At 35.4% G+C, this 15,993-nt stretch overlaps 3 protein-coding genes across 4 annotated transcripts; 1 reads left to right on the top strand and 2 right to left on the bottom strand.

Annotated features, from left to right (window-relative positions):
• Positions 1–4,543: 4,543 nt before the first annotated feature.
• Positions 4,544–6,386, top strand: LOC111881200 (F-box/kelch-repeat protein OR23). The gene is made up of 2 exons (XM_023877602.3): positions 4,544–5,826; positions 5,928–6,386. The coding sequence occupies exons 1-2, from the start codon at positions 4,847–4,849 to the stop codon at positions 6,217–6,219; spliced, it is 1,272 nt and encodes a 423-aa protein (XP_023733370.1). The 5' UTR covers positions 4,544–4,846; the 3' UTR covers positions 6,220–6,386.
• Positions 6,387–6,505: 119 nt separating this feature from the next.
• On the bottom strand, positions 6,506–7,779 carry LOC111881201 (GRF1-interacting factor 1). 2 transcript variants are annotated; one of them, XM_023877604.3, is made up of 4 exons: positions 7,432–7,779; positions 7,276–7,352; positions 7,107–7,191; positions 6,506–7,019 (listed from the first exon to the last, which is right to left on the bottom strand). In XM_023877604.3, the coding sequence occupies exons 1-4, from the start codon at positions 7,528–7,530 to the stop codon at positions 6,663–6,665; spliced, it is 618 nt and encodes a 205-aa protein (XP_023733372.1). In that variant the 5' UTR covers positions 7,531–7,779; the 3' UTR covers positions 6,506–6,662. The 2 variants fall into 2 exon arrangements, with proteins under 2 accessions (XP_023733372.1, XP_023733371.1); XM_023877603.3 differs by having other exon boundaries at positions 6,506–7,025; positions 7,432–7,773.
• Positions 7,780–11,560: 3,781 nt separating this feature from the next.
• Positions 11,561–12,544, bottom strand: LOC111881287 (protein FAR1-RELATED SEQUENCE 7-like). The gene has a single exon (XM_023877706.2). It carries the CDS (start codon positions 12,542–12,544, stop codon positions 11,561–11,563), a length of 984 nt encoding a protein of 327 aa, XP_023733474.2.
• Between the last annotated feature and the right edge of the window lie 3,449 nt (positions 12,545–15,993).

The raw sequence follows: 15,993 nt of genomic DNA, 5'->3' as shown, positions 1-15,993 counted from the left end.
GCCCCCAAGCGAAGCTGGTTCAACGCGAACCGTACTCTCAAGTGCTCCAGACACGAACAAGTATAGAAGCACCCCTCGATATCAGATATCCATCTCATCGCGGCAATCGGATCCTGAGTCCCATCAAACACTTGTGGCTTCGTGTTGCTGAACTCCCGGTACAGCAACAAGTCACCCCCTGTGGTCTGGCAGCAACGACGGTTGCGGTGGCTGCAGCAGCCGCCGCCTCGGTGACAGCATAAAACTCATCAAACGTCTCAATCAAGGTGGTCTTAATAGACCCAAACATCTCTAGGATAGCCTCTCAGATGGTTGTGGCTACCTCCTCGTGAATCATCCTGTGAATCTCATCATCGCCAGCTCCACTGCTCTCGGGGTGATGGTGCGTACCCACCATGATGTCTCTGAAACACAACACAGAATAATCAGAGACTCACTTAAGCATTCTCACACTCGATCACACACCACTACTTGATACTTAGCATCCTAAGGATTCTTACTTGGACTGTTCACCGATCTGGTGCTTTCAGTTGTACGGGCCCAATACTACATTCCACACCACATCAGTATTCACCCTAAGTCCTCCTCCTCGAATCCTAGATCTCACATACTCTATCTCTTACTGCACACCCTACACTTTCAAGAGTCCTCTCATAGCTCATCCGTGCTGCATACTCCTACTCAAATCATACTCAAAGCAAATCACGGATAGCAGGAATCCCTAAGCTATGGCATCACAAATCAGGACACTCTAGTCCTAATAAGAATACCTAGCCTACTCTCTAGCATGCATAATATCTCATAAATATCTCATGTAATTTTATAATACAAGTAAGGCTATTTTGGGAAATCACCGTTCGGGCTCTGGCTGATTGTACACACCGCTTCCACTTGTTTTGTCTTAAAACTTGTTCCTGTTTTAAAATTTTTCCTTTCTTTCGAAAACTTTTCTCAAATCCTCAGTTTGAGTTCAAACACACCAGGAGGTGCATCTGAATCCCTCAAACCAAGGCTCTGATACCAACTTGTAACAACGTAAAATTTTACCAAAATTTTAATTTCTAAACACATTGATTTTAATATTTAAACCATAAAATGTCACAATCCAATTCATCCAAAAATCATGTTTTAAGAGAACAATTCATAAAACTCCAGGATCCTCTAAAATCACAAACAATCTTCAGTGGGTGTGTACAATCATGTCGATGCCTTCCCGCGGTCCTCAGAACTACCTGAAACACATAACATATAACATGGTAAGCACAAAGCTTAGTGAGTTCCCCAAAATACCACATACAACACATATTAGCCACTCGAGGCTATAACACTGTAGACCCTCCGGTCCGTGTGTCTTAGTGGGACCCTCTGGCTCCACGGTTCGTTGGACTCTCTGATCCGGTCTGGTTGGGACCCTCCGGTCCCATGGCTCGTTGGACCCTCCGGTCCGGTCATAACATAACATATATCACACATACAATATACAACTTTAATTAAGCACAAAAGACCTTTCGGTCATACATACTACCACTCTAGGTAAAGTATAGTGAGAAGACTCACCTCGTAGCTATCAAGTAATAGACATGTACTCGGAACTCTCGAACTAACCTTCGCCTAACACATTTGATAAGTATCACTAATCAATACTCATTCTTACTTAAGTACACCACAAGTTATCTTATTCTCTTTCCAACACTTGGGATGGGTAAAAGAGTATTTTACTCCTCTATGGTCTCAAATGTTCATAATTAACTCCCCCTCAAAGTCAACAGAGTCGATGCAAGTCAACTGTCAAAGTTGGCCTGACTCACCGAGTGCACCCATGTGACTCGCCGAGTGCACTCGTATCATCAGGGATCTTGCTAAGTTTTCTCTCAACTCGTCGAGTTAAACCCCCATGTGACTCGCCGAGAGCACTCGTCGAGTTAAACCCCCAGCTCGACGAGTTATCAATAGGCCACGAACGTAGGGACAAACCCGGCACGACTCGTCACGTCCTCCTATAGACTCGACGAGTCTACCCAATCGAGTTCCATAATTGGGCACTTGAAAACAAATCTGCAACTCCAACCTCTAGATTTAGTCTCCCAATGTCTAAAAGTCACGTAAAGATTCAATCTTGATGGCCATGCATGGCATATTTTGCTCTATATGCCATCACCACTCCATTAATGCTTCCATAATGTAAAACTCTTCAATTGGGCAACTAAAGCTCTGAACTTTTGGACTCTCTGGACCTCACAAGGTCTAGATCTGAAGTCTAGACTCAATAAGGGGTTTGATGCATCCAAAGTCCCAACATGAAGGTGATACTAGCCCTAAATCTCAAGAACATGAGATCTAACCATTCTACAAGAAAAGGTAAAATCTTTTTACCTTAATCAGAAGCTTGAGATGAAGAAGAACAGATCCTCTAGCCCTTCCTTCTTGCTCTTGTGATGAACCTTCCTTCCTCTTCAAGAAAATGAACCAAAATGATCACAAGTTTAGCTATTCTCTCCACTCAAGCTCACTATGGACGTTAGGGTTTCTCTCAAGGGTATAAGGGTGTTGGTGAAACGAAATGGAGGCTATAAGTGTCCTTAAATAGGGCACATGCCCGAGAATTTAGGATTTCCTTCAGCAACGCTGACTCGGCGAGTCAGCTCACAGACTCGTCGAGTCGCCTCATTAATCCACGTCACCGAATGCGACTCTACTCGACGAGTTGAGGCACCAACTCATCGAGTCACTCAAAAAATTTCTTAATTAATAAGAAAATAATATACTTGGGAAACCGGATGTTACATCAGTGCGTTTGATACCTCCATATGATGCATCTTACTCGATCCTTGAACGTCTTACCCGGTCATCTCAAAAAACTAACTGACTGAAACAGATGAGAATCGTTCCTTTTTTTGCCCTTTCCATTCTCATGCGTTCCTTCACCTTGCTCTCCTCCGACATCTGCAAAGGCAAACAAATATCAAAAACTTGCATCTTTCGGTATGTCTCTCCACAACGCGTCTTCAACCCCTGCTTCACCCTTCCTCCCGCCGGCCACGTTCATCGCCTCCGACTCAAGCAGTGCCGCCGACCTCCGCCTCAAGCCAGCCATTCAGGTAACTGATGTGATATTTTATGAAGTGACCTAATCTCCATGTGAAATTGTGCAATTTAAAATTTTTGACTTCTTGGTCGATTCTTATATTTCTCGATTATTATGTTATACTTTGCTAATCAAATCTTGTGATAGAATTATTTTGTAATAATATTTTGATATTGGAACCAATTTTATGGACCGTTGATATTGTTGTTTCACCGTGGATGAATATATTTTGAAATGAATTTTATGGTTCGAATGAATCGATGGTGTTGATATTTTGATGATGTCGAATCAAAATTGAAACTTCCTTAAGTATTTAGAATTGATTTTCGAATTTGTTTTAATGGCTAGAATTCGATGTTGAAGGAGGATTGATTATTTTGATGAAATTTTTGCATGATAGTTTCATTAGATTTCCCTAACAACAAATTGAGTTATTTGGGTGTTTGAGCTGAATAATTCAAATGAAATACTGATTTGGTGTTTGGTGAATGCTACAAACCAAAGGATTCATCCGATGATTGCTTCAATGCATCCGTGAAGGGCAATAATGGTGGTAAGGATGTTATGAATTTTGGGTGTTGTGAGGGTAATACTTCTGCAACCACCGTTGAAATAAAGATAAAAACTTTGGATTCTCAAACATACATCCTAAAAATAGCCAACTGTGTAAAAACTATTTTCTTACCTTGTTTGTGTTTCAAAGTTGCTACATTGATTGCAATTTTGGTTTGCAATTTTGGTTTGTATATATTTCCTGTGTTCAGTAAAATTGGGTTATTGTGAAAATGTGAAAATTTGGTGTATTTTCTTTTTATTATACTAGAAGAAAAATGGATGCATGATTCTTATGGTTGACAATGAAAATGGTTTCTTATGGAAATGTTGGGTGAATGTAATATAGTTATTTTATATGGTTAGTCAGATGCAAAATTAAACAACAAGTTTCAGTCAGAAGTTAATTCAGTAAGAACTTCTAACTCAATCGGCTTTTAACTCAGTCAACTCTAAGTTAGTTGAAAAATATCAAACGACCCCTTAGTAATTAAATTTCAAAATACTATTAATCACTAAATACTTTTTAAAAGTACCGTCCCTTGGTACAAAACTCTACAAAAACATGGGGCATGAGTGTTATAAAATCTTTATATGATCAAATTTCATAAAGAAAAGAAAATTTGTAGTTCATTTTAGTGAAGAACAACCATAAAGCAATTTCGTAATTTATAAAAATCACGAAATTGCTTAAGGAAGTTTCAATTTTTGAAGGATGATCTTACTATCATATTTTTGTGATCAGCCCTTTATAAAACTCTTCAAAACCTTTCGTTCCATTTATTCTTTTATTAGAAAATTTTATTTTTATTTTTAAAAAAAAATCGTCCCGTAATTAGATTGAAAATGAACCGTTTGAAAACTCGCCAGAAGCAAAGGCGTCAACGTCATGAAGTACCAAACGGCGTAATATATCCAGAAACTTATTCCAACGAATTTTAGTACCCAATCAATCCATAGCAGCCGCTGACCTTTGTATTGGCCAAGATTTACGCCACCGCCTCCCGTCAGCCACCGCCGGCCGACCCTCTTTATGCACGTATGCAAATTGCCTTTCGTATTTGTTAAGGTTGCATTTCTAGGTTCGATTCCCCTGTCCGAAGGTTAATTTCTTTCACCCGTAGATACACCTTTGTCCAGACATTCGATTATATTTCTGAATTCTTTACTGTTAATAATCGATGTACATCGTGGATATTTTCATAGACAATGCCTCCTCCATTGACATCTTATTCATTCACTAGCGGTGCAGAATTTCATACACAAAATCCAACCCTAACCCTAATTCCAGGACTCCCGGACGATTTAGCAACCTTGATTCTTGCTTTTCTTCCGTTCTCTCATCACGGGCGACTCAAATCCATTTGTAAATCATGGAAACAGTTTTTCTCATCGAGAACCCTACGCTCAATCCGCCATAAACACATCCCTCTCTTAAAACGCTCTCACATCCTCTGTATCTTCCCTCAAGACCCTTCCATTTCTTCGCCTTACCTATTCGACCCCCAAAATCTCGCCTGGTGTTATCTTCCTCCGATGCCATGTAATCCTCACGTATATGGTCTCTGTAATTTCACATCTGTTTCTCATGATTCTCGCCTGTATGTACTTGGTGGGTCCCTATTTGATACCCGATCATTCCCGCTGGATCGCCCATCCCCTTCTTCTGCGGCTTTCCGATATGATTTTGTGACACAAAGTTGGGATTCTCTTCCTCCCATGCTTTCACCTCGTGGGAGCTTTGCCTGTGCGGCAATCCCTAATACTGACCGGATTCTTGTGGCTGGCGGTGGGTCCAGGCACACCATGTTTGGTGCTGCGGGAAGCAGGATGAGCTCTGTGGAGATGTATGACATTAGGAGGAATGAATGGGTGGCATTGGATGGATTGCCCAGGTTTCGAGCAGGCTGTGTTGGGTTTATGGTGGGGAATGTGGATGAAGAGAAGGAATTTTGGGTTATGGGTGGGTATGGCGAGTCAAGGACAATTCTGGGTGTTTTTCCTGTAGACGAGTATTACAGGGATGCAGTGGTGATGCAGTTGAAAAATGGTGGGGTTGGGAAGTGGAGAGAGCTTGGGGATATGTGGGAAGAAGGAGAGAGGAGGCAGCTTGGAAGAATTGCAATTGTTGAGGATATCAATGGAGGTTCTCCTGGAATTTTCATGCTCGACAAGAATGATATATTCAGGTATCTTGTACCTACCCATTCACACCTTCAACCCTAATTTTGTGATTTCAAATTTTCAAGTCATCTGGAATCTCATTTGCATAATTCCAACATGGTTACAGGTATGACATGGCTTCAAACCACTGGTGGAAGGAAACCAGTGTGCCAAAAAGAGCAGCAGATGAGTCATCAATGGGGTTCACTGCTCTAAACAGTGAGCTGCATGTTATGGTCCTTTACAATGGAGCTGATTCAGCAGAGAACCGAAGGTTGAGACGCAATAAAAGGTCAGCATCTATATTCCTCCAAATATACCACCCTCAGAAGAAGACATGGAGAACCCTAATCACCAAACCACCATTTCAACAACCTTTAGATTTCAAAACTGCAGTTATGTGCACTATTCGACTCTAACTAGACTCCATCACTCCATTCATATCTTTGATGGCCCTAGTGTATGTATGTATGTATTTCCGTTTACTACAATATAAGTTTTGTTGTTGTATCACTACTTGTACCATTGTACAGCATGTTGTGTTGTCGAATCAATCATAAAGAAAATGTATGTTTGCTTCATGTTATCATCTTGTGTGTATATACATAAGATTTAAGATTTAAGATTTAAGAAAAGTAAATTAATTATTCAAGTTCTTGACTAATTTCTTTTTCCTAAAACAAACCATTAATGGCGACACTCATAGAACAGTATTTATCTGAATTCACATTCTTGTAAACCATCTTATCTTATTACAACATAAACCAGGTAGAGCTAGTACAAAGTAGCACATCTAAAAAAAGAAGTCAACTCAGGGTCAAAACTCATTGAACTCTGTCTCTTACTTGGGAGACAGCTAGCGTTAAGTTGTTGTGGTTAATTTTCCTTTCTTTTGTGGAAAGTCGTGTGAACCTTCATGTTCATGAGTATCATGACTAGAAGCACTACCAGCTATGCCTCTGTTATCTTTAGCTGTTAAAAAGGTTGCTGTTCTAACTCCATGTGAGGAGGCTACTTCCCCAAAGCTGAAATCAGGAAAAACTCCACATCCTTGACCTTCCATGCTGGTCCCACTTCCGCTTCGTGGGGCCTGAATGCCAAGCTGGCTCTGCAACACGTGTTGCTGCTGCTGCTGTATCATTGTAAAGGGTGGTTGCTGAGGGAACACTGTGTGTGATTGAGTCAACATATGGGAATTGGGGACCATCTGTTGCAATTGCTGTTGCTGCATACCATCTTTAGCATCTTATTATACGTATCATCAACACAAAATTAAAAAGAAACAGTATGTTGCATGGTATATAACCTGGAGTTGAGTAGAAGATGACTTTGGTTGACAGTCGGCTATTGCAGCCAAATACATGAGATTGTGCTGTAGCCTTGTTTGGTTTCTGGATAAAAAGAGCATATTTATGTCCATATAATATTGGAGGAAGAATACAATTTAAAAAAAATAAAAATAAAAGTAGACTCACTCTGCACATTCACTGAACTTTCCTGTACTCTGATTTTCCAGAATGTTCAAGATCAGTGCCTTGTTTTCATCCAAATACTGCACAAATCAATTTAAAAACAGCCATTAAGTTAAAAAGTAGCCACTAGTGTAACTTATGAGAGAGAGAGACAGAGACCTGTTGGATATGATCAGTAGTAATAGTGGTGGTGTTGAAGGCACCTGTGGGTGTGGGTGTGGGGCGGTGCTGCATCTGGTGCATGAGTTGGTGCTGCATGTTTGTATCTCTGTGATGTAATCTTCTGATACAGCTTTTGTTTTTTTTTTTAAAGTTATTATCCACCTGATGCTCTGATAGATAGAGGACCCTTTCTTTCTTGATGTTCTCTTTCTGGTTTTAAAGCTTGAGACTTATAAAAAAAAAAGCACAAGTAAGGGAAAAGGTAAGCAGCATCCTGTGATCTTCTTTAAGGATGACATTTATTTTAATAGTTATCAAAGAAACAGGCACACCTTTCTCTTGGGATTCTCCCTCACTCTCTTCAATGAAACAACAAAGTCTATCTACAAATCCCAAGACTTGTTGTACATAAATAATTTCATATTTATTTTAACAAGGGTAGTTATTAATTATTATGATGGTGAAAGGATGTTCCTGGTTAGGGACAGTGGTGGTTTACGTTTCATAACATTCTTTTTAATGAGAGTAAATTTTGGATGGTAATAATTAATGGATGATCATATCTGTGGGACCAACTGACCAAGAATATATATAATAATAATAGCAGGCGGCAGAGGGGAACCACGTGAACGCATTTGCATTTGCATTTTTGCATTTGCATTGTATGTGTAAGTAAATGCCTTGGCCTTACAGATGCAAATATGGATAGTGTTTTGCTCGGTGGAGGGAGGTACGAGGGGATCTTCACCTCGTAACACGTACTTGCTACGTATCCACTAAATCTTAATGTCTCTTTCATTATTTTGTCCCCAATCAACAGTTTTTTTTTAATTTCAATATATATATATATATATATATATATATATATATATATATATATATATATATATATATATATATATATATATATATATATATATATATATATATATATATATATATATATATAGGAATATATGGCTGTTATGTAGCCAAATTTAGGTACAGAACCTTTAAAACGTTGTCGTTTTCCTATAAAATAGATGAACGGTTTTCCTCTGATTTTTCCTCCTCAAATTCGCATGTAATATTTTTCCAGACTTTTCCATTTACCCCTCCCAGATTGTTCGTCGATGTCATTCTCCCTACTTCCTACTTCCTTCTTCCTTATTGTTTGGCCCCAAGACTGTCCAAGGCCAAAAAAAATCAATTAGACAAAATTTCTCTAGAACCCTTCTTTCCAAAGAGTCAAATACGACCAGACACGTTTTGAAGATTGAAGACAATCAAAACTGAAATATGCTTATTTTGTATCCTAAATTCAATTTCTCCATCGAACTCTAGCATTGTAATACAATACACAGACGTACTCAGTGTTTTGAATTCGTTAATTTTGTGTTATTTTCCACTAATTGAACTACTACTCACTACGTATTTAGGTTATTTGGTTTGTGGGTATTCTTAATATGTTTATTATAAGTTGTTATTGGTTGAACACAGTGGAATTTCAGGTCAATTTATTCAATTTAATCTTGTTGGGTTTTTCTTAATTTGCCTTTTACCAATTTTTGGGGTTTGAGGTTTAGTATGATCGATTTCCAAATTGACTTATGTCTGATTATTTGGTTCAGTTTGATGTATATCAGTTCACATGAGATGTATAGTGAAACGTAGTTGGAGAAAAATACCCAAATTATTGTTTTTTATGATATCGTTATGTTTATTGTTGAAAGCTTAAGTCGTGAATTTGTATTGATTTGCATACACACATTTGACTTTATAAGTAACAATTTGATATTGATTTGCGAAAAAAAATATTTGACCAAGTTGGTCTAAAGTTTATGTTTACTTAGTGGATTATTGTCAGCAAGAGCATCAAAATTATTAAACCCATATTGTAACCTTTGCAAATTTGCTGATTTCATGTTGGTTGTTGCATCATGTTTACTTTAAAACCTCTTTAAGTCTTTCTTTTTGGTTTTGTGTTCACAGATCAACGTGGATACATCTACCATGGCTTACTTCACAAACCAACAACAAAGCTACCATGTATAATAGTATATATTGCAATTTATGCAACCGATTTTTATTAAAGGATCGTCCATGATTTTGTTATGGATTGCCCTCCATCTTTATTCGCCGCATCCGATTGCGAATGACAATTTACTTGAGATGATGCATCTGATTGCAAATGTTGTTATTAGCCTTTATGTCAAGAAAAAAATATTCTTATAATTTTTTGTAAACACAAGATATATTGTATACTCTTCCAATATTTTGTTTGTTAAATTGATAACGACTATATTAAAGCATCGATTTCTATTTTTTCCCTTATTACAACATCATACTGTCTATTATAGCATTGTACTTCTACTTTGTTTTGTTAGTGCATTATATAGTGAAGATACAGTCGGTGCATACAATATTTCATAACAAAAAAAAAATCAAAGAAGGTGATTGGATGTTTTTACACAAATATGATAACATTATTAAATAGTAAAAAACAGTTTGAAATGAGAATCCACAATGGCAAATCACTAATTCAAATAATAATACACCTCCAAGTCTTAAATATAATTTGCATTGCGATTTGAGAAAACTCAAGCATCAAATATCATTTTCATTATTTTATTATGGGAACTCAAATCTCAAATAACCACTTCATCAGCAATGGTATAAGTCTGGCATAAATCAAATGATAAAAAATAATAATTTAGCAGCTAGTTTTTTTATTCTTTTCCAACCCTAAAATAACTTCAAAAAATAGCTTCATTGTTTGTCTTGTAAAGCCTCCTCTTCCTGATACAATAAAAAAAAGTTGAGAATTAGATTAGAAAAATCATGAAGCATTAGAGAAAAAAAAAACACAAATTACCTTTTTTCTTGGACAACCAGTGGCATAATGACCTAATCCCTTGCAGTGAGAACAAGTTCTCTTTTTCTTTGCCACCTCCAAAGAAGACTTAATCCTGTTTGCATTTTTAGGACGCCCTTTCGTATTAGTAAGAACAACAGGATCCCGAATAGATATATGAGGCATCATGTCTACTTGGGAAATTCCTATACAAGAATCTTGAGATGCATTTTGAGGTCCATTTGGCTTTTTCTGAATAATTTCATCTTCTAAAAACTTTACCACTAAATTGTTGAATTTTTTTTTATCTTTGAAGGGGAGTCCTTTGCAAGTTCGATTGCTTTGGTACAATTTGCACGAACATACCATAGGGTTAAGGCACTAACTTCATTTTCAGTATTGATATCATCCATTCCAACGCAACGAGCACCCACCCTAAACCTAACATCAAGCGTCCACCTAGGTAAAATATAATGATCAGGAAGAGTTTGAACATTCCTCTTCTTAATCACATATAAACTATGTTTGCATAATATGCCATATGTTTCAAATTTAGCACACGAACATCTGACATCCACTTGATTCGTGAAACGATAGCTAACAAATCTCCAATGCGCTTTATCAATATTCACTTGGCCAACCCTATATTTGATTTATTCTGTACATTTGTTTAATGTCTCATGAGTTAAATTTTGCGTAGCTTCTATCCATTCTTTTTTAAAAATCTCAAAAATATTTCTGGTATAACATTCACCTGCTTTTGCTTCAATTGGATGAATAGAAGATAGAATTGGCTTCGAGTTCATTGTCTTAAAGTCTTCATCTTCTTCAACGGATCTTCGAGATTCAACTGCTTTATCATATTGAACTACAAACTCGTTCAACATAGTCTTGGAATTAACAAATCCATCAAAAAAGGAATGAATGCTCTCACTTCGTCCACTAGTTGTCATTCCAGCAAAAAAAACATCCTTCAAGTAGGCTTTAACCCAATGTTTTCATTGGTTATACATATTGGTGATCCAACAATAATTTTCAAGGTGATACTTACTACACATAACTTCCCAATCCTTTTCAAATTCTTCAATTGTATCACTTTTTACCCATCGTGTATAAGACTCCTTAAAATCACTATAATGGGCTACCAGCGGTCGAAGATGTTCAAGCTCATGCTTCTTAATATGCCATGCACAGTAGCGATGTCGAGTGTTTGGAAACACTTTTTTATTGCATTACCTATAGCCTTATCTTGATCGGTTATCATTGCATATGGGTGCTTGTTGAACATGCACTTTAAAAATGCTCAAATAACCATCGAAAAGTTTCTTCTTTTTCATTTTCTAGCAATGCACCACCAAACAATATGGTTTGACCATGATGGTTCACCCCAACAAATGGAGAAAATGGCATCTTAAATTTGTTCGTCATGTATGTAACATCAAACACAACAACATCTCCGAATTTAGTATACGCATCCCTTGATCTTCCATCGGCCCAAAAAATATTTCGAGGTGACTCATCCTCAAATAAATCCACAACAAAATACTGGTTAACATCTACTAATGCTTTATCTTGAAAATGTTTGATAAGCCCATAAAACTCCTTACCTTTGTATTGTCTTCGTTGCTCAGATAAGACATCCACACATTGCTTTGAAGTAACATCAATGTCCTGTGGAGTTTTCATTGCATTAACAGCTTTTTTAATTTGAGAAGGCTTTAACCCCGATTGACCAAGTTCTATCATAAGAGATTTACATGCCAATGAACGATGTAACTTCCCATGAGAACGATGCTTCGTTACTTTTGTAGGTGTAGTGCTCAACTCATGATTGTGGGTATCGTTAAACATGTCCACAAACCATAGCCCATCTTTTCCTTTTGAAATTCGAAGCATTGCTTGACATCCGGTCCTCAAATCTCTACGTTGTTTCTTTGCACCCACACATGAACTATTAGTCTTCGATCTTTTAAACCCTTCTTTATTGCAAACGTACATCTTACGGTAAGCCTCATTTGTCGTCTTATTTTTATAGTCCCAATGAATTCGTATACCAAATCCATGTAAAAAAGCATATTGATTATAAAACGTATAGGCATCATGAGGTGTATTAAAAACCTTTCCCATGATACTTTCATCTCCATCATGACCAAGATTTACATTGACATCAATTATTTTCTCACACTCTAAGGTTGATTCAAAATAACTATTTGCATCAATTTCTTCAACCATATGTATTTCAGTAGTGTCATCTGCTAGTCGAATGTCTGTGTTCATAGTGAATGACCTGTAGGTCATATAAACACAAGAATTGAGATTTTTTTAAAAAAAAAATTATAACTAGAAATATAAAACGGTAAAGCTGTCAAACATAGTATAATTTAGTATGGTGCAAATAAAAATTATTTTCTTCCGGTATGTACTCTTCATAATTTAATATGTGCTTTATACAATTAAAGAAGAGAAAAACAGAATAATTCCTATTATTTTCCTAATACTTGCAATATACATCATTGATCTTTCGTTTTTCTTTTCTATAAAGAAATTTATTGGGATTTTAGCATAATAAATGAATCATGGCTTATGTTATCATATTACCTGTCACATCGCATAAGTGCACACACTTTAATTTGTTTATTTTCATCAATTATACACTACACAAACTAATTAGTACCTAGAACAATTTGATTAATGACTGGGAACGATTTGAGTACTACCTGAAACATGGGATGTGAATTTAAAGAAGACGATCGCTATAGAAAAATTAACGAGTTAATGAATTAAGAATCAATTTATACTATCTTTAAAAAGTTCAATCAATCTGTAACCATTTACGATTTTCCAATCAAACTGAAACAGAGATATAAAATGGAAAAAGACGGTACGAGAAGAAAAAAGTTCGATCAATCTATCATTACTTACGTTTTTTCAGTCAACCTGGAACAACCGATGTACGATCGAAAAAGACGACACGAGAAGATAAGGAACCGATTGCCGTATTAGGGTTGAAGATGATTAGTCAATAAAGAATGATCGTGCATGTTGATACTGAAAGAAGGAAAGAAACATTATTCTAAGAAACCGGGAAATCAATTAAAGAATTTGATTGTTTACCAACTAAACGACGTCGGTTTTCATATTCTATACCTAAGCTTAAATACCTAACAGCCATATATTCCCTTTTCCATATATATATATATATATATATATATATATATATATATATATATATATATATATATATATATATATATATATATATATATATACTAATAAATGAAGGTTTTTTTTGCCATTTGTCAAACTCTCATTCAATTTGCCACATGTAATTTTTCTAAGATTTTTAAAATTATTATTTTCCACTTGTCATTTTTTGAGGATTTCACATTTCTTAAAATAAAATTTTAATAAATTCTAATGGGTTATATATATGTAAGGTTATCATTCTATTAATTTGATAATATATTCTCATAAATGCTCCAAACGATTTGATTTCTTTCATAAATGCTTCAAAAGATTACATTTTGTATGGAAAAACATTATTTTATAAAATATTTAATGTTTATATATTTTCATATTAAAAATTTACTTTTAATAAACCCGTATAATATACGGGTCTTACACCTAGTATATATATATATATATATATATATATATATATATATATATATATATATATATATATATATATATATATGAGACGGTTCACTTGAGATTAAAAAAAAATAGACATCTTGAGGTTCAACCTCAACCACATATTTCTCATTTGCCGCTCTAACACTCTAGCAGCACCAGGGTATGTCTAATCATAAATGATTATATGACAGAGAGGTATAATCATACATGATTATGCATGTTTATACGTATATGCTAACCATAAATGATTATAGATATATGTATGTTAAGACTGGGTAATCATAAATGATTATGACAGTTGGTGGCAGAAGAGGTGGTGGTGACGGTGGTATAAATGACGGAGGTGAGAGTGGTAGGGTCAGCTGGTGTCAGAGTTGGTGGTACTGGTGGTGGCAGTTGTGATGGTGCAGATGGTGGCGGAAGAGAAAGGAACGGACGACGCTATATAATCATTTATGATTATAACATGTATGTCGCGGATGATAAGAACGATAGATGTGAAATATATGGTTGAGGTTGAATCTCAAGATCTGTATTTTATTTTTAATGTCAACGGAACCTCTCTCTCTCTCTCTCTCTCTCTCTCTCTCTCTATATATATATATATATATATATATATATATATATATATATATATATATATATATATATATGATACAACATCGTATTGGTGAGCTTGTCCTCCTGTGAGTTGTCCTCCTGTGAGTATACCTAATCGCAACATGTATGCATAGTGGTGAGCTTGGGCGGGTATCCGTCTAATTTGGCTAGAACCGGAACCGACGATTCTTATAAAGTTGGAGCCGAAACCTGTATAAACTGTTCTAAAATTTTGGGAACAAATCCCAAAACCATTGGTTTAGGGACTAGGTAACCTGGCTCTGTTATTTTTTTAGTTTCCGCCTTACAAAAAGAATTATTATCCAAATAGTAGTAAAATTGTCAAATGCTTAAAATACATTGATCATAATTTGCTCTTGGACATGTTCTCAAAATACTAGAAAAACCGTATGAAATCTGTGTAGTTATTGATGTTAAGTAGGTAATTCACAGTATATTATTTAATTAAGAGGGTCAAACTCATGATTTTGGAATCAATTATGGAAATCGTTTAAAACAAGTTTGACGGGATATCAAGACGGAGGATGTCAAATATTTACGCTAAACAACTTTGATGGGATATCTAGACGAAAGATGTCAAAATATTTAAAGTAAACAAATCTCTAAATATTATTAAAAGAGAAACCTTTTGACATCATCTAAAACAATCTGGACCGTTGATTGTGTTTTCTTTATAGGTTTTACACTCTTAGATCAATTTGCTTACATCACCTTGATCAAACAAGAAGTCAACCCGTTATATTAGGAAATTAAATGTAGGAATTGAATGAAAATGATACTTGATTTCTTTCCAAACTTACAACTACAAAATTGGTTCCTTATTAATGTAAACCTTAAATTTAGGCTTTATTTCCATTCAAAATTGCTTTCCAAATTATATTATATGTTGAAATCTCGGAAACTATTAATTTCAAATTTCAAAAGTTTCGGATATTTTTATGAACCAATACACTTTCAAGCATGATATCTTCTATTTTAAGTTTAAATGAGATTTCAATTGATTACCTGCTAATTTTCATCATATTGACTTATATATATATATATATATATATATATATATATATATATATTTCAAAACTTTTTTTAATAATCGATTTACACAAACATTATGTCATAATTCCCATGTAGAAAACAAATCTCTAAATATTATTAAAAGAGAAACCTTATGATATCATCTAAAACAATCTAGACCGTTGATTGTGTTTTCTTTATAGGTTTTACACCCTTAGATCAATTTGCTTACGTCACCTTGATCAAACAAGAAGTCAATCCGTTATAGTAGGAAATTAAATGTAGGAATTGAATGAAAATGATACTTGAATTCTTTCCAAACTTACAAATACAAAATTGGTTCCTTATTAATGTAAACCTTAAATTTAGACTCTATTTCTATTCAAAATTGTTTTCCAAATACATTATATGTTGAAATCTCGGAAACTATTAATTTCAAATTTCAAAAGTTTCGGATA

Source organism: Lactuca sativa, chromosome 9 (genome assembly GCF_002870075.4).
Source record: "Lactuca sativa cultivar Salinas chromosome 9, Lsat_Salinas_v11, whole genome shotgun sequence".
NCBI lineage: Eukaryota > Viridiplantae > Streptophyta > Magnoliopsida > Asterales > Asteraceae > Lactuca > Lactuca sativa.
This window is presented reverse-complemented; position numbering and strand designations above follow the sequence as displayed.